Here is a 24,516-nt window from a genome sequence, read left to right as displayed (position 1 = left end):
AAAGAGAGGCCACAGTAGGAGGTTTTCTGCAGAGCTGGGGGTGAGACTGGGTGCTTGCATTTGGAGGAGAGAGGGCAGAGGTGAAGATCTGCAGTTAGCTCATAGGCTTCCCTGGTTTCCCTGGCTGGCTCAGGGAATGCCTGCTGGAGAAGGGGGCTGGAATAAAGGGATGGGGTGGGGGTGGGGTGGGGGGGTTGGAGGAAAAATTCTGTGTGCTCCATGGGTAAAGAGGGAGGGGAGGCTACAGCAGATGGTCTGGGAAAGAGAGAGAGAGAGAGAGAGAGAGAGAGAGAGAGAGAGAGAGAGAGGAGAGAGAGAGGAGACAGAAACACAGACAGAGACAGAGATAGAGAGACAGCAAGAGACAGAGAAAGAGAGACAGATACACACATACACATACAGAGAGGGGGGGAGGGAGGGAGGGAGGGAGAGAAGGGGGGAGGGAAAGAGAGGAAGAGGAAGAGGGAGGGAGAGAGGGGCTGAGCAGGAGGATTGGCTTTGGAGGAGAGGAGGGAGGGCTGAAGATTGGCACTTAGCCTCCTTGCTTCTCCATCAGTATGTCCTGCTGAACAAATGATTTGAGACTAAGAGTATAGAAAGTGTGGTGAGCTAATGTGAGCCTGTCCAGCCTTTTCTCCCAAGCTCATCCCTTGTCAGCCTGGATCCTCAGCCTTTGCACAGCTCTCGTCCCTGGACCTCTCTATTCTTTGTGCTGTCTGTTGTGTTTCCTTGCCCCTGCACTCTTTCTTTCCTTCTTTCTTCTTTTGTTGAAGTCAGGAGAATTTGTGCCTCCCAGTAAGACTGAGCAAGGTGCTATCATACGCCCCCAGGGCTCTCCGGGCCTGTAGGTTGAAGGCGTTCATCTTCTCACTTTCAGTGTTGAGGGTTTGGTGACGTTCATATATTTGGTCCTCTTGATTCTTACTGTCTTTTGGAGATACCGATTCTTTTCTATTCCTGTTCTGAATTTCACGAGAAACTGTAGCGTGCCTTCCTGTTTCCCATGTCACCACACTTTCAGCCGGAAGACTCGGGTCTGAAGGTCAGGGGGCCATTCTGGTAACATTTTAAGCAATGTTCCTCTTTCTTTCTTTTGGGAGCTACCATTACTCAGTGGCCTGATACAGGTTGGTGCTGTGATATTTTCCCTTTGTTTTCTTATTCTAGGTCCTACTGGGAGAACGTCTTATGCTCTTCTCTATCTTTCTTAATTATGCTAGCCTCCACTTTTGAGTTTTTTTTGTTTTTTTTTTTTTGTCCTCACCTTTTAGAATTTCTGAAAACGTTTTTTCATATGAGAAAAGAATAAAGAAATCTGTGTCCCTGTGGGGGAATGGTGGTGGCTCGTGGGCTGCACAGTATGTGTGAAGGGCAAAAGATAACTTGGTGGAATTGGTTCTCTGCTGCCATCAATTGACTCCAGGGGTTGAACTTGAGTCCCTCAGGCCATATTGCCTTCCCTCCTTCTTGTTTCCTAATAGTAAGTTTAAAAAGTTAAGTTTACTACCTTCTCCTTTTTATTCATCTCTAAGGGGATAAAGGAGTTTTAAAGTTCACTTCTATAGTATAGTCTGTCTTTTGCCATTTTTTTTCGTTTGTTCATTATACAAATACATTCATCTTCATGTATCTTATGATTAAACTGATTTTTAAAATAATTTATTATTATGTACAAATAATTGTGGGAGTGTGGGCATGTGAGTGTCATAGGACACACGTATGCATTAGAGGGGAGCTTTCTGGGGAGCCATTGCTGTTCCTTCTTTATGAGGGTCCAGGAATCAAGTCATATCACATTTCTCTGGAAAGTACTTTGCTACGCAGCCTTCTTACTGGCCCTAGGCTGTAATGGTGGTTTCATAGTTTCTGAAGATTTAGTATATAACTAACTAGTATATAACTAATCAGTATATAACTAACCAGAACCTGGTTCTGTTGCATTGAGCATCAACTGGGTAATAGTTACAAAGAGATTCAAGTATGTGCTTTATGCTGTGCAAGTCAATGATAGACCGTGATGCATTGGTGGACCTGTGACACTGCCACCATCTTAATTTCTTTAAATGCATTCTGGGATACTCACACGAAGATGGACACATTTCTTTAGGTCTTACATCTCTGCAATAAACTAGTATTTTCTATATCCTCACAACAGTGGTTGCTGTGAGATGGGATTAAGTCATTTTGCAGAGACTGCTGGCATAAAATGGAACTGTGTATAGCTAATGGTAATGAAATTTCAAGAATTGGTAAAGAAAACCTGGGTGTAAATCTTTTCTGTTATCCAGGATCAACTTGTTTTAAATAATAGAAATTCACTTTTTATTTATCTGTTTATTTCTTGGTTCTAAATTTTAGGTGTTTTATATACATTTAAATTTTTCTTACAGTTACTTGCCATGGTTTGAAGTATATTATAAGCTTCTAAATACTCTGGCAGATTACTTGGCCAAGGAACTGGTAAGATGACTTTTTTCTCTGTTGTTTTGTTGTGTTACAGTATACATATCATAGAATGAGCAGGTTTTGCCATTTTAAAGATTATAATTTTATGGTATTTATCACAGTCACATTGTTTTTAACCATCAACACAACACACCTGAACAAACCCAAACTCTGAATTTATTAAATAATAAATTACTATTTCCTTTTTTTTTTCGGTTTCTGTCAACTGCCATGATATCTGTATGCTTTCTCAAGTATATAGATATGTTTCAGGTCCCCTCACACAGGTGGATCCAGGTTTGTCCTTGCTTATTTCACTTAACGTAGTACATTCAAGGTTTTAGTGCTGTGCCGTGTGGATGATATTCCATCGCATGAATACCCTATAAGCTGTGCACTCATTCATCTGCTAGGAAACACTTAATAGAGCTTGTTTCTGTTGTGAATAAGACATTTATGTAGATGACTGACTGTTTAGCTGCCTCTCTCATCAGACCAATTCATAGTTAGTGGTAGAGGCATATATCATGCTTGTAGTTACATTCAGGTTTTACACACACACACACACACACACACACACACACACACACACACACATATATGTGTAAATACATATATACATACATCTACTTAGGTTGATATGTGCAGATTTATGAGGGCTTATTGATGTCAAAAGTAGTTGAAGCCGGGCATCGTGGTGCATATGTATTTTTAATTATATTTGCTTTTTTATGTTTTAACTATTAAATGATCTTTTCTTTGCTTAGGAAGAGGATTTGAATGAAACCCTTAAGTCACTCTATAACCACCCAGTACCAAAGGCAAACACTCCTGTCAACTTGAGTGTGGTAAGTACTTCATAATTTGCTTGTAGAGGCAATTTGTTCTCACTTCAAAATGCATGCCTATTCCAGGACTCATTTGCCAAATCACCCATTTCTAGGAAATGCTTGGTTATAATATCAAGAAGTGAAATTCATGAATACTAAAAAGTATATACCAACATGTATACAAACACACACACACCACACACACACACACACACACACACACACACACACACACACACGGAAAAAAACCTTTCGTAAAACAAGGGGTGCTTCACGAGAGAAAGTTGCATAGCCATGTCGGAATGAGACCCCAGCTAAAGTGCCCTTGTCTTCTTTCCATGTGGATGCACCTTTCAGGTTAGTTGTGAACCCCTGGGCTGCGATCTGCGTTTGTGAGAACAGCAGGCTTGCAGTACCAAGTTGTTGTGAGATTCTCGGTGAACTTTTCCATTTACATCTACTTAGGTTGATATGCGCAGATTGTGAGGGCTTGTTGATGTCAAAAGCCGTTGAAGTTGGGCGTGGTGGCGCACTCCTGGAATCACAGTGCCTGGGAGGCAGAGGCAGGCGAGTCTCTATGAGTCTGAGACCAGCAAGGTCTACAAAGCGAGTCCAGGACAGCCAAGGCTACACAGAGAAACCCTATCTTGAAAAGCCTATATAAACAAATAAATAATGGGGAAAAAAGGCAAAAGTTGTTGATAACAAACTGGAGGTTTCATCTGTATCTTTTATTAGTTTTCAAATAAAATAGGTTAATATTTATTGATGTTATCATTGTTTCTTGTGAATATGTTGGGGTTTTTTTTCTTTCTCCAAAAAGAAGGAAAAAGTAGTAGGGCAAGAACGTTTTTGAGGAAATTCAGCTTCAAATCCGTACTCATATAAGGCATTTTGCAGTTTTGGACGGTAAGGAGTTTCTTAAGCCGTCACTGTCAGGGCTTTGATCCAGATTCATAGCAGTTCTGCTTAAATGAGGCTTTCCTTCTAGTTCTGTCTTGTAAAGGCTGTCAGAGTAACCGTCTTAAACTCTATAGAGTTCCCTGTTCCTGTTAAAACATTCTTCTAATTCCTCACTTTGCTTGCAATTTAAAGTATTTAATGGACTCACAAAGTATTTAATGTGTGGTATTCTAGGCAACCATTCCCTCACGTGCTAAATAAATTTTTTTATTTGATATTGTTTTCATGATTTATTTTGATCATGTTTTTCCTTCTCTGAACTCCTCCCAGATCTCCCCAACCTTGCTGGCTACCCTATTTCATGTTCTCTCTCTTTCTCAGAAAGAATAACAACAAAAACAGAACCAAAAAAAACAAAACAAAAATTAGAAGTGTAACAGCAGCAACAACAACAACAGCACAAACAAACCAAAACACACACAGCCACGGAGTCCAAGGTGTGTTGGTTAGGCACACTGGGCACGGGGCCTGTCCTAATGTGTGGCTGGTATACCCAGTGACACTCTACTGAGGGAAACTCTTCTGCCTTTCCAGTAGGTACCAACTGCTAATAGCTTCTTGGTTAGGAGTGGGACCCTCTGCCCAGGTACCTTTCTTGGTGCTGGGTCTCATTGGGCTTGAACCCATGCATGCCTTGTACATCTGGCACAGTTTCTATGAGTTCATATGTGTATTAGTCATGACACACCTGGTAGACACAGTTTACCTGGAGTCATCCATTACCTATTGGCTCTTATAATCTTTCTTTTGTTTTTGTTTTTTTTTAATTAATTTATTCATATTACATCTCAATGGTTATCCCCTCCCTTGTATCCTCCCATTCTTCCCTCCCTCCCATTTTCCCCTTACTCCCCTCCCCTATGACTGTTACTGAGGGGGACTTCCTCCCCCTGTATATGCTCATAGGGTATCAAGTCTCATCCTGGTAGCCTGATTATCCTTTTGCTGAGTGCCACCAGGCCTCCCTATCCAGGGGACATGGTCAAATATGGGGCACCAGAGTATGTGTGAAAGTCAGACCCCACTCTCCACTCAACTGTGAAGAATCTTTCTGCTTCCTCTTCTGCATAGATCCCTGACTCTGAAGGGAGGGTGTTGATAAATGTATTCTACTTAGGACAGAATGCTCAAAAGTCTCTCATTCTCAGTACCTGGTCCAGTTTCAGGTCTGTTAATTCCCTGATGGGGGGAATGAAGCACTGGTCTATGGGTGTAGCAGTAATTTTATTGCTAAGTTCCTTTAGCAGAGTAATGGTATTCAGTTTTCCATAAGGAAAACCACTCCGTGAGAGAGAGACCCCCTACCTGACCCTGCTAAAGTCGCAAAAAACCTTTACAGTTTTTGATCTTGAGACAGAGTAGTGCTTGCTGGCACTGAGCCTTCTATGTACCTCTGGCTGGCATCCAGGGTACAATCTTTCTGTCTTTGCCTCCCAAGTAGCCACCATCCCTGCCTGTAACTTTCTATTTTATATAGAAATTTTCCAAACTTTTGACCTAGACTTTCAGGGTCATGCACTTAGCTTTACTCCAACTTTTAAGCTTTGTTTTGTTTCGTTTTTTGTTTGTTTGTTTGTTTTCTTTGTGTCTCACTATTTTATCTCACTCTGGTCTTACTATTCTAGTCAGCATCTTAAGTGAACACCATCCCGTCCTTTCACTCCAAAGCCTGTTTGTAGTCTGACTGGCGTTAGAACCTGCCCTGCTCCTGCCTTTACAGAGGTCTCACCTTAAGATGGACCATGTTTGTTCTCTCTCTCTCATCTTTGCTGCCTTCTCTCTGTGTTTTCGTTTGCTGGAAACTGTCCCCTGGATAGAATTAATCTCACCTGGAGACAATGAAATGAAAAGCTCAGGATAACCTGGGACTTAACTCAAATTGGGAAGTCTTCAGCAGGCAGAGATGTTGCTTTCTAAATAGCTTGTAGAGGAAAAGTTAAGTCTGCTTCCCCACACAGACTATCATGAAAAATAAAGGAAATCATGTGAGAACTAGAGAAAAGATCAGGTAAGGAGAAACTCAAAACTCACAAGTCACTGAAATGCGAACACTGCAGAGACCATGGTTAGTCAGAAATGCAGTAGAGGATTGGAGAAGGACAACAGAGGAGCTGTGGCATTTACAAAAAGAAGGCACCAGTCTCTTTAAACTATTTATACAGCAATCCAAATACTTGGCCAAAGAGTTATGGAATGTATAGTGCTTGATTAAATAGTGGAAGCAGCGTTGTAGAGGATTTCTAAGTTGTGAAAATGCAAGTGTATTCTGGAGCTGTAGTTAAGAGCCCTTGTACTCTTGTAGAGGAACAGTTTTTGTCCCAGCGCCCAAGTCAGTAGCTCATAACAGTGTATAACTCTGGTTCCAGGTGGTCTGATGCCCACCTCTGGCCTTCACAGACGCCCTCACACATGTGTACACATACAGTATATAAATTTAAATAAATTTTTACAAAATGTAAGCTATTGAAGTCTGTTATTTATTTAGTTTTTGTTTTGTTATGATACCCAGGGTCTTGCCGTCTACCACTGAGCTGTGTTCCAAGCCCTTATTTTCTCTTTAATAGAATAACGGTATCTGTTGATGGGGTGTGTTGTGGGATCTCTCTCACCCTAACAAGCCTTTTTGGTTTGCATATATGAGTGAAATCATGTATTTATTTTGTTTTATTAACATAACAATCTCTGATTTACCCGCATTACCATGAATGACAAAAATCTCACTTTTAATAGATAATTAGTTTGTGTCTGTGTATAAATAAAATTACCTTTAACGGGTTATCTTTTGGTGGAAACTAAGATTGATTCCACTTCTTGGCTATTGTGAATAGTGCTTCCATGAACAAGGGAGCACAGCATCTGCAGTAGACGTGGCTGCGGGTTTACTGCTGTCCTTTCCTCTCAGGCATGGTCAAGAACGGGATTGCTGGAGCATTGGGACAAGTTTGCTTTTTACCTTTTGGAGAGGCTTGCATGTTGTTTCCCATAGTGGCTTTGCATATATCCATTTCTAGCCACAGTGTATTAGTAGTGTTCTCTTTACAGTTTCCTCAGCACTTGCTCCTTTTTGTCTGCTTTATACTATTTGCTGAACTGGAGTCAAGTTGCACATTACAGTTTTTATTTGCATTTCTCTAGTACTTGTCGACGCTAAACACCTTTATAGCCTGATGACCAGGTGGGTCTTTGAGTCAGTAGGCTATAATAGCTTTCAAATTTTGCATACCTGTTTTTACACTACAGTTGTCTAATATATTAGTAAAATCCACCTGTGGTTTCCTATGGAGTTCAGTAATAATTCATTTTGTTTCTGTAGCAGATTACTATGTCCACAGGACTGTCCATCAGTGATTGGCAGTTTGAAGACTAGAACATTTGTCTTAACTAGGCCTGGACACTAATTTTATCTCACAGATTAAAATACATACTCTTTGAAGTCTTTGCTGGAAGTCCTGGAAGTGGTTATTGGTCAGTAATGTTGCATATTTTATGAAAGTTAATATGTAAAATATGTAAAAAATGCACTTCAAAAATCATTAAGCATCTACTGTTTGTACACACAGTACAAACCTTGCACAAGATATTTCCAGAATAGATTAGCAGGGCCGAATTTAGAATGTTCAATATAATAAATGTCACTCCAGTACTTTCAGTGGATAATGTAGCAACTTGGATTTTTCTCAGTATACAGGAAAGTTTTTTGTAAGCTTCCCTTTAGTAAAATACTCATTTTTCTTTCGTAAGAACCAAGAGCTATTTATTGCCAGTGAGCAAGTTCTGAAAGATGAGCCCTCACTAATGCCGGTGAGTGAACAGGACCCTGACTTCTAAAATCACTATTCTAAAATCACTATGCCTTTATGATTCACTCTGGTTCTTTGGAAAATGGAAAATGGGCTATTAATGATCAATTAGAGTATGTTTTCTGCTTATTCTTTCTTTTTCCTGATTTTCTATGGCACACTAATATGAAACCCATCCACATAAAGGTTTTTAATGGACGTAGCCTTGCATCTTCTCTTTTATGCTGAAGTACATCCACTGCATGAGATTCCATCACAATTATTTTCTGTCACAAGATCATCTTTTTTTCAAAATTTTTATTTAAATAATTTATTCAGATTACATCTAATTTGTTATCTCCTCTCTTGTATCTTCCCATTTCTCCTCCCTCCCTCTTTCATCTTATTCCCTCCCCTAGGTCTGTGACAGAAGGGGACCTTGTCCCCCACTGTAAGATCACAGCCTATCAGGTCTCTTCCTGGTAGCCTGCTTACTGTTCCTCTGAGTATCACCAGGTCTCGCCACCAAGGGGAAGTGGTCAAATATGGGGCACCAGAGTTCATGTCCCAGTCAGTCCCTGCTCTCCACACAGTGGTGGAGAGTGTGCTGTCCATTGGCTAGGTCTGCATACAATATCACCTTGGACTTATATCCTTCCACCCTGGAAATTTATGCATTATGACTGTGAAACAGCCTCTGACTAGTTCAGCTCTGTTTAAATACTGTTGAAAGTTTCTGCTCCAATCTTTAGATTTAAGACAATATGAAATATATTCCTGTATACTTAAAATCATTTAGGAGCATAATATGAACAGAAAATAGAACAGTTTGAGGATTACACTTTGATTTGGGTGGATAATATGCGTGACCGTTGTTTGGGATACTGGAAGACAGAGACTATATTTTTCATGTGAACATTACATGATACTGCTTTGTTTATTCTGGAAGTAAATATTTATTGGTGTATACGTAAGGTCATAGTTTTAGATAGCAAATATATTTTTTTAAATTTTAATCATTGAAAAATTTCTTTTATTGTTGTTTTCTGAATATAAAATTTACTAGAGTCATAGGAACCCAGGAGGCAATAGATTTTACAGACTCTTCAATGAGCACACTTTACATGTTCTTAGATACATTTAAATATATGTAACCTTTTGGTAATATATTTTTTTTGTCTTAATACTTGAGAAGATTTTTATTCTGTTTCTCTCCAATTTCAAAGTCTCTTATTTTGACTGCCACTACTTATCTGGGACAGGCATTATTAGTCATTTAGATCTGCATGTCATGCAAGAGGCTCTCACAGTCACCAAGACCGGATGTTAGTCTGGACTTAAACAGTCAATGGTTTTTTCTTATTGCAAATTATATGGAATATGAAATGTAATGCTTTCCTTCTGTGCTTCGTTTCTGCTGGCTAGCACTCCTACTTCATTGCCCCGGACATAACTGGACTCCCGACGATACCGGAGAGCGTAAGTGTCTGCTTTCTATGTCTAAAACTGTACCATACGAATGTGTGACACGTACTCGCTCCTGAGCATGGCTGTGTGACTGTAGGGAAGTACCAAGGCACAGATTCTACCAGTTGGAAGAATGCTAACCGGAAACCTCGGCACTTCACAGTCACGTTAGTAAACGACCACTCAATTTTAGACTTCCTCTCTGTCACTTGGTTTAAATCATTAGTGTCTTGATTATTGATTGCCTGGTTTTAATTAATGAAGTAAGTATTTTATTAGACTTGAAGATACTGTGAGAAATAATGCGTGTTATATTGTTAATTGTAGCTATATTAGAAATACTTTCTGTTTCTCAAGAGTTAAGTTAATATTTTCTATAGGACAATGATGGATATTCGTCTATGCCATTTGAATCTGTGGGCAAAGGAAAAACCCCCTACAGTTTTTCTTAGAACATTAAAGTAAATCAATGATAAACCATCAAATCAAAGGAAAATCAGTAGGAAGAGTCCCTTCAGATAGCCTTGTATTTATATCAGATGTGTACTGTTTTCCATATTGTTTTCAAACCATTATAACATTTGCTTTCTCAAATACATCAGTAGTGAATGAAGACCAAGAATACAAATGTAACTTTTCCTTGTGTACCTCTGTGTATGAGTTTGTGTGTGTGGGTACCCGTGTGTAAGTTTGCATGTGTGCATTCCATGTGAGTTCATGAGGAGGTCAGAGGCCAGCATCCAGTGTCCTGCTCTACTATTCTCCAGCTTGGTTTATGAGAAAGGCTTCAGCTGAAGCTCACCAATCTTTCTGAAATCCAACTGCCTTCATCTCCTCAGTGCTAAGATTATAGGGGATGCACCCCCATGTCGATTTGTACGTGGGTCCTGAGGGTCAGAGCACAGGTCTTCATATGTGTGTGGCGAGTGTTTTGCCACCTCAGCCATCTCCCCAGCCCCACAGCTGTCGATTTCCTAATATCGAATCAAAACTTTAACCTAAGGTATTTATTACTTTCCATGCAGATCACAGCTGGCCTTGGCATATCAAGCTGGAGTAAGAGTAGTGTGTCTTCTGTTGAGGCTAGATAAGGCGGCCCAGTTAGGGGACAGGGATCCAAAGGCAGGCAGTGTAGTCAGAGACAGCCCCTCTCCTGATTTAGGAGTCCCACAGGAAGACCCAGCAGCATGACTGCTACATATGTGCATAGGCACCAAGTCTGTGCCATGCATGCACTCTGGTTGGCAGTTCAGTCCTGTGAGTCCCTATGGGCTCAAGTTAGTTGGTTCTGTGGGTTTTCTTGTGGTGTCCTGGAACCTTCTGGCTCCTCAGGTCCTTCCTCTCCCTTTTCCACAAGATGGGTGGCCTTTAATCCCAGCACTTGGGAGGCAGAGGCAGGTAGAAGATTCCCTAAGCTTCGCTTAATATTTGGCTGTGGGTCTCCACATCAGTTTCCATCAGTTACTAGGTGAAACCTCTTAATGACAGTTATGCTAGGCTCCTGTCTGCAAGTATAGCAGAGTATCATTAACAGTGTCAGGGATGGGCATCCTCTCCTGGCATAGGCCTCAAGCATGGCCAGTCATTGTTTGGCCCTTATCCTCAAATTCTGCCCTACCTCTTACCTCTGTGCACTTGTAGGTAGGACAACTTGTTGGCCTAAGGTTTTGTGGTTGGGTTGCTGTCCCAATCCCTCTGTTGGAAGTCTTGCCTAGTTACAGGAGATGACCAGTTCAGGCTCCATATTCCCCATTACTAGGAGTCTTAGCTAGGGTCTCCCTCATAGATTCCTATGAGTTTCCCTTGTCAACGGTTTCTAGCTTGTCCCAGAGATGCTCCCTCTCCAATTCAGTTGTCTCTCCCAGTACTGTCTTCCTCCATCCTCCCCCTCCTCATCCCTCCTGTGATAAATCTTACAAGTTTCAAACAAGTCCTATTCAAAGGCTTTGCATAACTCTATCTTATGCTGAGGGCTCAGGACAGACCTCCCAAGCTCTCAGGTCTCATAATGAGTCCTTGACCTTTGTACACGATGAGCACAGGGTCATACAGTTTACTGTGTTCTGGTCAGATGCCCACGAGTCTGTCACTTGGAAGTCTCAAATACAGTTACTTTCCTCTCTCTAGCTACCCACTCTTACATCACTAGCAAACAGCTGATAGTTTCAATTCTAATTTTTAATTTCTGGTTTTTTTTTGCGCACACACATATATAAGGAGAGAGAGAGAGAGAGAGAGAGAGAGAGAGAGAGAGAGAGAGAGAGAGAGAGAGAGAGAATATAAGTGAATTTGTGCAGGCCAGGTGACAATTTTATGAGTTTCAGCCCCCTCCTTCCACCATCTGGTCCCAGTAGTTGAACTCAGGTCATCAGGCTTCATGACAAGTACCTGCTGCGCCGTCTGACAACTCTAGTTTCATCTTTAGAGACCATTGTTTTCAATTATTTAAAGAAACAAACATTCCATTAAAAGCCAGTAATGTGAATCTAAAGAAATAAGTTTTCTAGTGGCCCTGACATGTTCTGTTGAGAGGAATGGCGTTTAAACACCCAGCAGTGCTGTGTGGGCAGGACGCAGTAATCCTCTGCTCAGAGCCTGCCTTCGCCATGAGAACACGGTGGTTCTGGTGCAGGGTGCAAAGGGAGTGTTGTGTAAAGACTCAAGTCAGAAGGCTAGGGAAGCCTCAGAGAAAATGGGAAGCGAGCCTTTTCCCTCCAGAGCAACAGCACTCAGGGGACTTCAGATCGTGTTTATTTGAGATGCCATAAACGGCAGGTGTTCTTGTAAGATGTCTGCCTTTTTCAAGATGGAATGATGGGTAGATCTCTTACGTTCTTGCCCCCCCCAAAATTTCAGTCTTTCAGATCATTACCCACTCACACACTTTCTGTGCATTATAATATTTGCTTTCTAAAGTGCTTCAGTTCCCCCGCCCCCTCCAGCAAGTTGAAAGTATAATTGCTAAGGACAGGCCCTCAGTGGCACTGTTAGTGCAGCTCATCCTTGTTGTTTGTTTACAATGGAAGTCTAACCGGTGTATGAAATGGAGAAATCTATTTAGAACCCCGCAAAGTTATATTTGATTATAGTAGTAAAAAGCGAGCCTGATGAGGGGAAAAACAGATATTTTCTTTAATAATGATACAAAGGACTGCTTACAAATCCACCTACTTCACTGGGTGCCTTGGGTACTGGAGAATGAGTGGTAAAAATGAAGTAATTCAAATGTAGTTTTCCAGAGTAGCAGTTGCACAGACATTGTGTGAGTCACCAGGCTAAAACTGGGGTCTTTGGCTAAAACTGGGGTCTTTGGAAACATGCTCTAGTGATAATAATTCAGCAGGTCTCGGCTGGAGCAGGGGAAGTTGTAGTGTGGGGAGGGAGCCTGGGAAGGGTGGGGTCCTGTGATCATCCTTTGAGAAATACTTGTACAGAATTGGTGACGCTTCAAATGATGCTAGAATGTGCCATGCTAATGTGGCAGGTGGATATTTTAAATTAATTATTTTTAATGAATGCCACGTGTAATATCTTCTTTTGAGCTTCAAGACTGGTAAATGTATAAAATGTTTTCTCTTCTATTCATGTGAACTGTAGCTCAAACAATCCTTTTCACTTGTACAGAGAAACCTGACCGAGTACTTTGTTGCTGTGGATGTGAACAACATGCTGAGGCTGTACGCCAGCATGCTGCACGAGAGGCGCATCATTATTACCTCGAGCAAATTAAGCACTGTAAGTCCTTCACACTTTCCCCTTGACTAACACATATCGAGTGCTTCACAAGAGGCCTAAAAAACGTCTGCAGATTTAGAGCCGTCTACATGTACTTAAAAGACAATCTCTACATATTTTTAATATATGATTTTAAACTGGCTCTTGAAGTATAAAAGTCTGATTTATAGAAGCCTTCTCAGATGCATTAAGTCAGGTTAATTATTTTTCCTTATCAGGACATGAGGTGTTATTATTATTTTTTTCTTTTCCTTTTAAATTCTCTGGAGTTCATTTTAGTTCCTTCATCACATAGAGAACTCTTAAGAGCTATTATGAGATCTTTATTATTCACTTGTGGCTTTTTCCATTGGAGCTACTTGAAAGAAGCTGCGGGGCCATCATAATAGCTGCTATCTTAACCTGGTAATAGCAGATTCATCTTTGTTGTCTCGTGGGGCCTACGAGTAGATTCTATAATAGTCTGGTTTGGAGGAGCTCTTCAGGCTGATAATAACTTACAAGTCAAAGTAGCATTTTTATCAGTCACAGGTTTTATGGCACTCACTCTGATGTCCTTGAAACTCTTCATTACTGTGAGAAAGGCAGGGCTAGAAGGGCTTTTCTTAGGTTGTAGAAGAGTTTTCAGAAGTATTTTGCTAGAGTTCATATTTTTCTTCATTAAATATAAAATTGAAGTATTTCCAAATTCAGATTGTATAAAACAAATGAAATGATTTGAATAATCTATGATATATTAAAAACCATTATTAAATATTTTAATTTGTTTCTTCATAAATCTACTTCATATAAAATAAAACTCTACTTTTTTGTTTTGTTTTGTTTTTGTTTTGTTTTGTTTGTTTGTTTGTTTGTTTTTGACACAGTGTCTCTCTGTGTAGCCTTGGCTATTCGGGACTCCCTTTGTAGACCAGATTGGCCTCAAACTCAAAGTAATCCTCCAGCCTCTGCCTCCTGAGTGCTGTGATTAAAGGTGTACACTACTTTTAATATTTCATTCTAAAATAGACATAAAATCCTTCTTTAGAATATTGTAGCATTTTAGACTAGATAAAGGTTTAAGATTCCTCCAAGTTATCAAGTTAGTGTTCAATCACAAGAAAGGTATTTTCTTAGTCTGGAGAGATGGCTCAGTGCTAAAGAGTACTTACTGTTTTTGCTAAGGGTTGAGGTTTGGGTATGGTAGCTCATAGTGACTTGTAACATCAGTTTCAGAGGATTTGATGCTCTTTTTTAGCCTATGGGCAGAAGGCATACAAGTGGTACACATAGATATGCAGGCAAACTTTTTACACATAAAATAAAGAAAAGAGACAAAACAAAAACCAAGGCATTTTCTCTTTCTTTCTTTCTTTTTTGTTTTTTGAGACAGGGTTTGTCTGTGTAGCCTTGACTGTCCTGGAGTCACTTTGTAGACCAGGCTGGCCTTGAACTCCATCAATCCACCTGCCTCTGCCCCCCCCAGTGCTGGGATTAAAGGCATGCGCCACCACAACCTGCAAACCAAAGCATTTTCAAAGAAGTTAAATCCCCACTCAAAAATGAAAAAGTATTGAGGTCCATAGTGTGATACAAGACAGCTCCTGATTCTTCATATGGGGTCAGGCCTGTCACCCCAGATTTGAACTCATACAAGTTTGAGATATAATGTATATAATATTGCTATAATAATTTTCTTCCAAATTAAAATGTTTATATTGAAAACAATTATATTTAAAAGAGATTGTATATAGGTAGATACAAGGATCAGAATCTAAGTACTAGTGAGTGCCTCAGTTGCTTCCTCACTAGTTTTCAAGAACTGTCGAGGAGGCCATCTGAATGATTGAGTGTGTTAACGATTTCACTCCTGCATTCAGGGTTTCCACCCATGTGAAACCATTCTTTGTCTTCCTCTTTCTGCTTTTCCTCCTTATTTTCAAACATAATCTCATCAAGATTTCAAAGATATTTATGACAGGAATTATTCTCATGATGACAAAGATTATTGTCCAAACTATCTTACAGATTTAGGAAGTAATTCCTGCATAAAATATTTTTGTGTCTGGCAGTGTCCTAGGCACTATAAATTCAGCATTAAGACAACGAAGGCCAATTTATGTGTTTATATTAAACTGACATGAAATATATAAACAGCTGAACAAATAAGCATCTATTATATCATCTGGAATGTGTACCAAGGTGTAAAAGATAAAATGAGTGTGTACAGGCTGGGAGGTGATTGGTAGGCTTGTATTTTGTATCAAGTGTGTGTGGATGGAGTTCTACCTGTAATAAGGTAGAATTCAAACTGATTGGTACAAAGCTGGGAGTGAGCTCCGTGAGTGAGAAGAACTGCTGCAAGTAAATATGAGTGCAAGGTTTTGAAAAATACTGGCATCTTTCTTGGTTTTAATGTATGGCCCTATGTTAATGATGGAGTGAGCTTTCTTTGACTTGGCTTCTTCACATGTAAGGTGAGAGAAACATCCATCTTTATCTGTGAGGTTTGCTGTTGAGATTAAGGGGAGACACATGTAGGAAATGGTTAGGATTATGTCTGCATAGGATACATGTACAGTGATTATTAATCCAACTTTATTAATAGTTCTGATTTATGATATTAAGAAGCAGATTATAATAAAAAACTTGTTGTTAAATAGAATTATTTTCTGTGCTCTAGGTCAGCCTAATATCAATTGTTTATGGCAATCCATAACCCATCTCTTAAGTTACAGCTGTCTTTTGGTTTACTTTCTGGGGCTGTATGGCTGATAAAGTAAACATAATTCAACTTTGCTATTATAATCTCCTTACGTGGGGGAGGTGGCTTTACTACCTTGACCAGTTTTCTTTTATATGCAGTGCTATAGATTATGTGCAGAGTGACATTTGAGGTCAAGGTCTTATAATGTAAATTGGAAGAAAACTATTTTTAAAAAGTTTAATGAAATCACTAAAACACACAAAGAAGGAATAATAATTGCCTTGGTTCTAAGCTTTTTCTATTTTCATATATTATAGATACTTTGTCATGCTCAACATTAATGCATGAAGCTGTGTTTCACAACTGCTGATTATTTTATTACATCTGTGGTCACCATTTGAATTACTATTAAAAACAAATATATGTTAAAGTGTCTTAACGTTCATAATTTTGTTGCTGCTTTGTAAGATTTGTTTGCTTTGGTTATTACTATTTGCTAATCATAATTTTTCATGCTAAAGATGGGTGCCAGCCTTGGAGCTTGCTGGCGTTTTTCATTGGTATCCTGTGGTAGTGAGTCTGCTAACTTAAGGATGACTTTCTTCAGATTCTGTTGGAGTTAAAATAATGTATAATCTTCATAAAGGTATAAACATTATAATTAGTTTTAAGGTATGTAAACCAATTGTCTAGACTTCTATGTTTCAGAATTGTTTCCAATTTTGGAAATGTGGTCTAGTGTTAGTATTATTATATCTTTATATGTTTATGTTTAATGGGCTAAGACATCATCGTGTTGCTTGTATTCTTTGCTGTATACATTGCTAAATACACAGCATGGCTTCTGGCTGTCCTAAACAAGCTAGTTGATTTTATGCATGCTGTAGGCAGGCCTAATGTTTTAAGCCCGAGTGAATCCTAGTAGACCAGCACAACATCATATCATGGTTTCATATATTCAAAGCAGAGGAAGAAATCATGGTACTACACAGTTGTATCAGTTGACTTATTGCTGTTTTGTGACTGTAGATAGGGAGTACTTCTGTTTAAAGCCATGTCATGGGTTCTCAAATCAGTCAGGCGTGAAGCCTTGTCATATGCCTCTGTAATTGTACCTCCAGACTTCCTCTAACTAGTCAGCTGGGGCTGTGCATTTTGTCTCAAACACCCAGCTGGCCAGCATCTGACAGGAGCTCTTTCTTGTCATCCTGTCAGTAATATGTTAACTAGGGTATACATTTATGTTTTGTAGAAGCAGGTAAAAGCAATGTATCTCTTTAAAGCAGATGTTTAAGTGTTAGCCCTATTTTGACCAACATACAATTGGTATGTACATCATTTATAGAGATTTGATTATATATGCATATTATTTAGAGCAAGCAGTAAGCTGCGAGTGCTGGAACTGTGATAATAAACTGTTTGCTCCTCTTTGCTATCACTGCCCCCAGGCATTCAAGCATATGCTTTTCTCTCACCTTCTCATTAATTCCATCAAGGGCATATGCAGAAAGATATCTTGTGATCCTCAGAAAATCAGCTATTAAGCAGTAGTTTCTGTAGGCTTCAACTAAGGAAGTGCAGAGCGTTTTAACATGCTTGCTTGCATTGTATATATTACTTTTTCGTCTTTTACTGGAGCCATGTGTATCTTCACTTAACTGAGCCTTAGAGCATAGTGGAGATTAAGATGGACAGTTTTTGGGAGAACAGCGTGTGCCCAGGTTTGCTTCCTGGTCAAAGCTGTTGAAGTGGTTTTGCCCTGTGTCTTTAAGACTACAGCAGAGAAGTGCAGTTTTTAGCTGAGATTTTCTCAGAGGCCTAGAAACAATTTTAAAATTTGCATTATCCTACGATCCCTAGAATCCAATTAAGTTCCCCCAACTGTGAATAGTGATTCTGCTTACCAATGTATTATTTGACGCGTCTATGCTGTCTCTCTGAGCAGTGTGTTTCCATCAGAACTTTGTGAATATGGATAAATGTGAAATGGCTGTTGTGAGGTCCTTGTGAAACTCTCTGCAGGACGCAGTGTGCGCATGTTGGAGGAAGAGAAGGCCCGTAAGGAAACTACCAGAACCTCTGTTTTCGCTCTCAGAGGTTCCCTGTTTTCCAGGAAAGTGTACGCCTTTTCCTGGCTGAGAGTTTAGCCCATTTGTCTTTTGAAGGCATACAATTGGCTCTTGCTTCACACAGCAGACGGTTTAGTGTGATAGTTAGAGAGCTGTATTAGAGGTGGTGCATTTAGTTTTCCTGCAGGCTTTGTCAGCTTCCTACAATAGTGGTCGCCACAAAGTCGATCTTGGATAATTTTTGTTAACTCAGTTATCTTTTATATAAAACAGTGACTTAATATTTTGCTATTAATGATTCAACATCAGTAAACATTAAGTGTGAGGACACACACACACAATCATATGTATCTCCTTTGGTTAAACTGCTGCTGAAAACAACTTGTTTTCTGTATTTGCATTTTATTTTAATATTGGTGTTTGGCAGCATTTCTTTTTTGATGTGTGCCCCCAGTTATAAATTATCACTCAACTGACTAAGGATATTCAACATTTTCAGAGAGAACTCATATTTTTCCGTAATAATTTCCTACTGCTTAGGACTGATTTGGTAAGTGGCCTCACCCACTCGTGCAGCTTTCCCAACAGAGACCTGTAGAGTCTGTTTCTGTATTCCTTTTTTCTCTGATCCCTGGTCTTCATTCCAGCTGTCTATTGTCTTCCTTCAAGAAACTCTCACTTCCCACAATCATGCCTGTTAGGAGTGTATTATGAATGCTAAACATCATCTCAATTTGCATGTGATGTTATCAGTATCATCTCTGTAACAGTGCATATTACAAATTAGTTACCCATCTGAGCAAATAATTTAAAATGATTTAATTATCACTTACTATGTGAGAGGTGCTGTTGGTATCTGAGTGGACAGATGAAAAAGCGAATTTTTGAAACTCAGGCAAACTTCCCAACCTCATGAAACTAGTGTGGAGTTAACCCAATCTGTCTGACTTGCAAAGTATGTATTTTTAACTTTCATGCAGTTTTGCCCTTTTATCACATCTGTCTTATAAAACCAGATATATCTTTGTTTTTTTTCCCCCTAGTATAGTATCATTCCCATCAATGAACTTCAGTTTTTCTACTCCAGCTTAGGCAGATCCTCTCGATGTCTCACTTTGTTTCCTGTTTGTAATATTAATTTGAGTGCTCATGTTCTTCTTCTGCTTAGACTACTCATATTATTAATCTTGAGATCGAGCCTGTATTGCGGGTGGGGGGGTTGGCTTTGCAGACCCTACTTGAGGTTTGATTAAGACGTAGAGGATCTGTATAGTTCAAGGCTGCTGGTTTTTTTGGTGAGGCAGTCTCTCAGCCAGCTTCTAACTTCTCCTCCATTGCTTCCCTCCCTGTTGTTCTCATTGCCTGCTGCCTTCCTTCTTCCTCCATCCACATCTGCCCACCGCTACCTGCCTGCCGGAAGTTCAGCCACCCCTACTTCTTAATCCAGCTCCACTGCCAGCTCTTTATTATGTAAAAAGCCACATTCCTTACGTTACTGGTAGGCTGGGAAGGTCACCTTCCCCATGGCAGATTGCCTTAATTTTCAAGGCAGGTGAGAAAGTGACATTTACATCTCCTGCCAGCTGGGCTTTTGCTGGCTTCAAATAACAATTAAGATACTTTTTCATAGCCAGAAATACAATATTTGTGAGTTACCCCAACAAGCCTGTGTATAACTCAATATTTTAGATTAAAAACAACCTTTTCATTACCCATTTCCCATACTCCTAATTGGCATTACATACCACCCTACCTGCCCCTAACCCACCAAGTCTTTAGACAGCAAAATCCTTGAGGCAGAGTTTATATTTTCTCCTCTATTTTTTATTTTATTGAAAATAGACTTTTAAAATACAATATATTCTTATTATAGTTTTCTCTCCCGAAACTACTCTGAGATCGTCCCCACCTCACCTCCAATCAGAATCCATATATACTCTTTCTGTCTCTCCTTAGAAAATAGACATCTAAAGAATAATAGTAAAATAAGATAAGCTAAAACAAAAACAAACAAACCAGGATCAGACAAAAAAAAAACAATCAGAAGAAAGAGATCCAAAGAAAAAGCACAAGAAAAACAAATTTGTACCCACAGGAATCCCATTAAAAAAAAAAAAAACAAAACTGTAAGCCATAATATAAACTCATAAGATCTGTAAGTTATAAAAACAAAGCAAAACAAACAAATAACCCCAAGCCTGACAACATTATGATACAAAGAACTTACAAAGATGCCACTGAGTTTGTTTTGTATGTATCCCCAGTGAGACTACATTGGCTAGAACTAACTTTTCATTTGCAAGTGGTTATCAATTGGAGATTACCTCTGCATTTGGGTTGGGGGCAAGTATCCACTTCTCCTCACAGACCTGTCCAGGTCCTGTGCATGCTGCCTCAGTCTGTGAGTTCATATGTGTTTCAGTTCTGCTATGTCAAGAAAGCACGTTTCTTTGGTGTAAGGCCTGTTTCTTTGGTATCCTCCATCCCTCCCGGGCTCTTTCTGCTGCCTTTTCTGCAGGGTTCCCTGAGCCTTGGGAGGGATGTGAGGAGACATCTCAATTAGGACTCTCTGCACATTGCCAAGCTGTGGATCTCTGTATTTGTTCCCATCTATTTCAAAAGGGAGCTTCTTTGATGATGGCTGAGCAAGGCAGTGATCTGAGTATAGCAGAATGTTTTAAGGGTCATTTTATTGCTACATTCCTTTAGTTTTTGGTTTTTCCATAGCTTGTTGTCCTATCTAGTATCGGGTTCTTGGCTACCTGAGCAGTGTCTAGATGGGTTCCATTGCGTGGAGTGGCCCTTAAGTCAAATCAGACATTGGCTGGTTACTCCCACAAGTTTTGTGCCACGATTGTACCAGTGTATCTTGTAGTCACGGTGATTATTTTAAAGAGTTTGTTGCTGTGTTGGTGCCTACCTTCTCCTTTGGTAGTCTGCAGAGTACTTTTCAATGCCATGAACGCTAGTCCATAGGCGGGGAAGACTATGTAGTCACCATCATAACTTCTCTATGTCCAGTGAGTTGTGTAGGTATTGCCATCAGCAATGGAGTCTTGCATTCAGTTTCTGGAGAGCCACTCATAACCTTGGCAATAGCCTTAGTTATTTGGGAGTTCTTATGGGACCCCTTTTGCCAACAGTTCAGTTAGATGTAGCCTAATCCTGGTACTGGAAGCTTCATTTGGTGACAAGAGATGTCCACTTGGGGCTGCGTCTCACTCATTATTTGGCAGTTTCGTTTAGATTGCCTTTATATATGTATAGATTTTATAAAGCTTTTTATTGTAATAGGTTTTCATATGACCCCTCAAGTGGCCCTTAATTTTACCTGTCTCTCTCTCCATATTAACTCCCTCACCCCCTTATTCCTCCTTCTCCCCACTTGATCCTCACATTTCAGTCGACCCCATTCATTTATAATTATCTATTCTAGTTCCCTTTTCTAGAGAGATCTATCTGTCTCCTCTCCTGTTCCTTATTTTAAACCTAATCGCTATGCTTATACAGATTGCAGCTTGTTTATCAAAGATACAACAATCAGCATCCACTTATGAGTGGATACGTTCCCTATTTGTCTTTCTGGGTCTGGGTTACATCCTTCAGAATGGTTTTTGTTCTAGCTCCATTCATTTACCTAGATTCTCATGATTTAATTTTTTTAACATCTGAGCCATATTCCATTGTGTAAATGTATTACATTTCCTTTATACATTCATCAATTGATGACATCTAGGCTGCTCCCAGTTTTCTGGCTACTGTGAATAGAGTGGCAATAAATACGGTTAAACTATTGTCTCTGTAGTAGGATGGAGTATCTATCATTTGGGTATATTCCCAAGAGAGGTACAGTTGGATCTTGTGACAGATCTGTTCTAAGGTTCCCTAGAATTGTGAGGCGAAGCTCTTATCAGGTGCAATAACTCTCATGAGCCTGGTTCTTGAGGCAGTGATAGTACACAGCAGGTCTCAACAAAAGGACATTTGAGTGAACACATGAAATTACAGCTTTCATTCTTCCCCAAGTGTGTCTTCAGTGTTCCCAGCTGCAGGACTCTGAGTGCTTTGAGGCTGTTTTGCTTCCCAGTTACTCCCACCACGTCTTCCTGAGCCCCTCTGTCACTCACTGCAGGGCTGAGGTTGAGATCATCAAGGAAATGACTGAGTTCTTAAGTTACAGTTCCTGAACTCGCAAGTTGTGCTTTATAATGAGAGACCAATCCCATGTAGACTTTGTCCTTTAAACAGCAGGTTTTTGTGTATATGTTTTCTGCTACAGGATCTTAATTTTTAAAGAAGCTCGTGTAAATGTTTATGACTCTAGGAAAAAGTATTAATACATCTTGAACTCTTTTTATTTCTGTTAATTTATATTGCAATGTTGATTCTTGCTCAGTATATGAGCTGACGTGGCTTGGGATGCTTTTGGCTTTTGTATAGTATGAGGTAAGTGTAGGACTCTCTCCCAATAACAACTGATTTGTATTCACTCTCCATTTTCATCTGTTCTGTAAGGAAATTGCTGTGTTTAATCCTGTAACTGGTCCTGAGGCTGTAATTGACACATGCGGCTTCCTGTTGTCCATCCCATCTCCATTTTCATACCCAGCCAGAACATCAGATGGTTGAGACTGCACTTGGTACAGTGACACAATCTTTTGTTCCATAAGGATCTCTAAGTTTGTGATGGGGATTTTTGTTGTTTTGCTTTTGCTTTTCGATTCACTTTCATTGTGAAGTATCAAGAATTACTACAGAGACCCCCCTGGTTCCACTGCTGGTCCTCTTTGCTTCTGTTTCCTTTTGTCTGTTGAAGCCAATCACTGCAGCCAGTGATCAACCCTCTTAGCCTATACATCTAGTGATATTTGAGTCTTTCAAAGGCCTGGAGCTATCTCATGTACCAATGCAGAAACAGCCCCTATTCTCCTAGTTGACTTCAGCTGCCAAGTTTTCCAATGGCGTCTTAATTGGGGATTGCCTCTGCCAGACTGGCTTGTTGGCATGTGGTTGTGTAGGAGTGCACAGACCTCTGTAGGTAGGGAGTCCTGGGCTGTGTAAAAAAGCTAGGAAGCAAGCCGGTGAGTGGTGTTCTTCTGTGGTCTCTGCATCAGTTCCCTCAGTGATGGGTTGATTCTGGTCAGTGTTTTATCATAGCACTCCAAATCAAACAGGACAACCATGAAGTGGGAGAAATTTTGAAATAATTAACACCAGAAAAGAAAAGGAGATCTTTACTCTGAACAAAATACTTGGCATTTGGCAGGTTTTTCTAGAGATAGAGTATTAGAGTATTGATTTCTTTGTGAATTGATCAAATTATTATTAGTTTTTAATCTTTTTACTTTGGGTATGCCTGTATGCCACAGAATGTGTGTGGAAATTAGAGGAAGCTGAAGGGAGTCGGTTCTTGCCTTCTTTGATGTGGATTCTGATGATCCACTCAGGTTTTTCAGGCTTGGTGGCTGAGCCGCTTTGATGACTCTGATGAAATGATTATTTGTCAGTTGCTATGTATGAAGAAGATGGTAAAAAGTGAACAATTCGTGGCTCTGTGGTGGTGCCAATGGAACAACGCCTGTCATTTTCATAAGAGCTCTTATTAGGGCTAGGGAGATGGCTCAGTGGCTAGGAGTTCCTTTTGCGCAAGCCTAGAGCTCTTTGTGTATGAGTGACACAAGGCCTCTTTCAGGCCTGCCTTTCACTGCTTACGAGTCGGTCCTTCCTCTCTTTCTCCCTTCCTCATTCGCTTCCTTCTTTCATTCAAGTCCTTTGGTAGCATCTTCTATAAAACATATCTTTAGGTGTTTTGCTTGTTTGTTTTTTATGGTCCTGAGCGTTGAGCCAAGGGCCTTGCACATATGGGTAAAATGTCCTACAATTGAGTTGAACCCTCAACCCCTAGAGCATACATTTATGGTTAATTTTAGCTTCTCGGGTCTCTCTGACATGTATCATGCTTTTGGTGTCTTGTCTAAAAGTCAGGCCCCAGGGCATATAGATTTTTCTCCAATGCTACCTTTTTGATATTTATAACTTTGCATTTTTACATTGAGATTTGTGATGTTTTTGAGTCAAATTTTGTGACAAGCATAAGGCTTGCCTCAACTTATATTTTTTAATGTGTTTCAGTATCTAATTGTTCCAGTACTATCTGTTGAGAATACTGCCATTTCTCGATATAAATGCCTTTGGTTCCTTGTCAAAAATTAGTTGGCTATGTGGATCTATTTCTGGACCATCTCTTCTGTTCCTTAGATCCGTCTGTGCTTTTACCAGTATTAACCTGTTTTCATCACTGTAGCTTTCCAGCCACACTTCAAAACCAGGGAGTGCCCATCCGCCAAATCTGTTTTTTTTTTCAAGAATGCATTTGCTATTCTGGATTTTGCTTTTTAATATAGATATTAGTCAAATTATTCATGTAAAGAGAACAATGTTCTGGAGTTTTGATTGTAGTGACGCTGTAGATCAATTTTGCAGGAGCTCATATCTTGAAAATGTTCTATTCATGGGCATGAGCTAACTCTACAGTTTATTCA

General features: G+C 39.8%; 1 protein-coding gene across 5 annotated transcripts in view; it reads left to right on the top strand.

Moving 5' to 3' along the window:
• Positions 1 to 24,516, top strand: part of DENND1B (DENN domain containing 1B) — a 210,436-nt gene that overhangs the window by 94,816 nt on the left and 91,104 nt on the right. For 4 of the 5 annotated variants that reach the window (XM_084799269.1, XM_084799268.1, XM_084799270.1 and 1 more), the window contains 5 exons: positions 2,391 to 2,460; positions 3,213 to 3,293; positions 7,980 to 8,039; positions 9,443 to 9,496; positions 13,109 to 13,219. In XM_084799269.1, the coding sequence (XP_084655395.1) occupies positions 2,391 to 2,460; positions 3,213 to 3,293; positions 7,980 to 8,039; positions 9,443 to 9,496; positions 13,109 to 13,219 (376 nt within the window). The remainder of the gene's footprint in view (positions 1 to 2,390; positions 2,461 to 3,212; positions 3,294 to 7,979; positions 8,040 to 9,442; positions 9,497 to 13,108; positions 13,220 to 24,516) is intronic. The other variant, XM_084799271.1, reaches the window with a different exon arrangement.

This window comes from Acomys minous (assembly GCF_964271855.1).
Source record: "Acomys minous genome assembly, chromosome: 1".
In the NCBI taxonomy this organism is placed as follows: Eukaryota; Metazoa; Chordata; class Mammalia; order Rodentia; family Muridae; genus Acomys; species Acomys minous.
The sequence above is the reverse complement of the archived record's forward strand: the minus strand, read 5'-3'. Positions and strand labels throughout refer to the sequence as shown.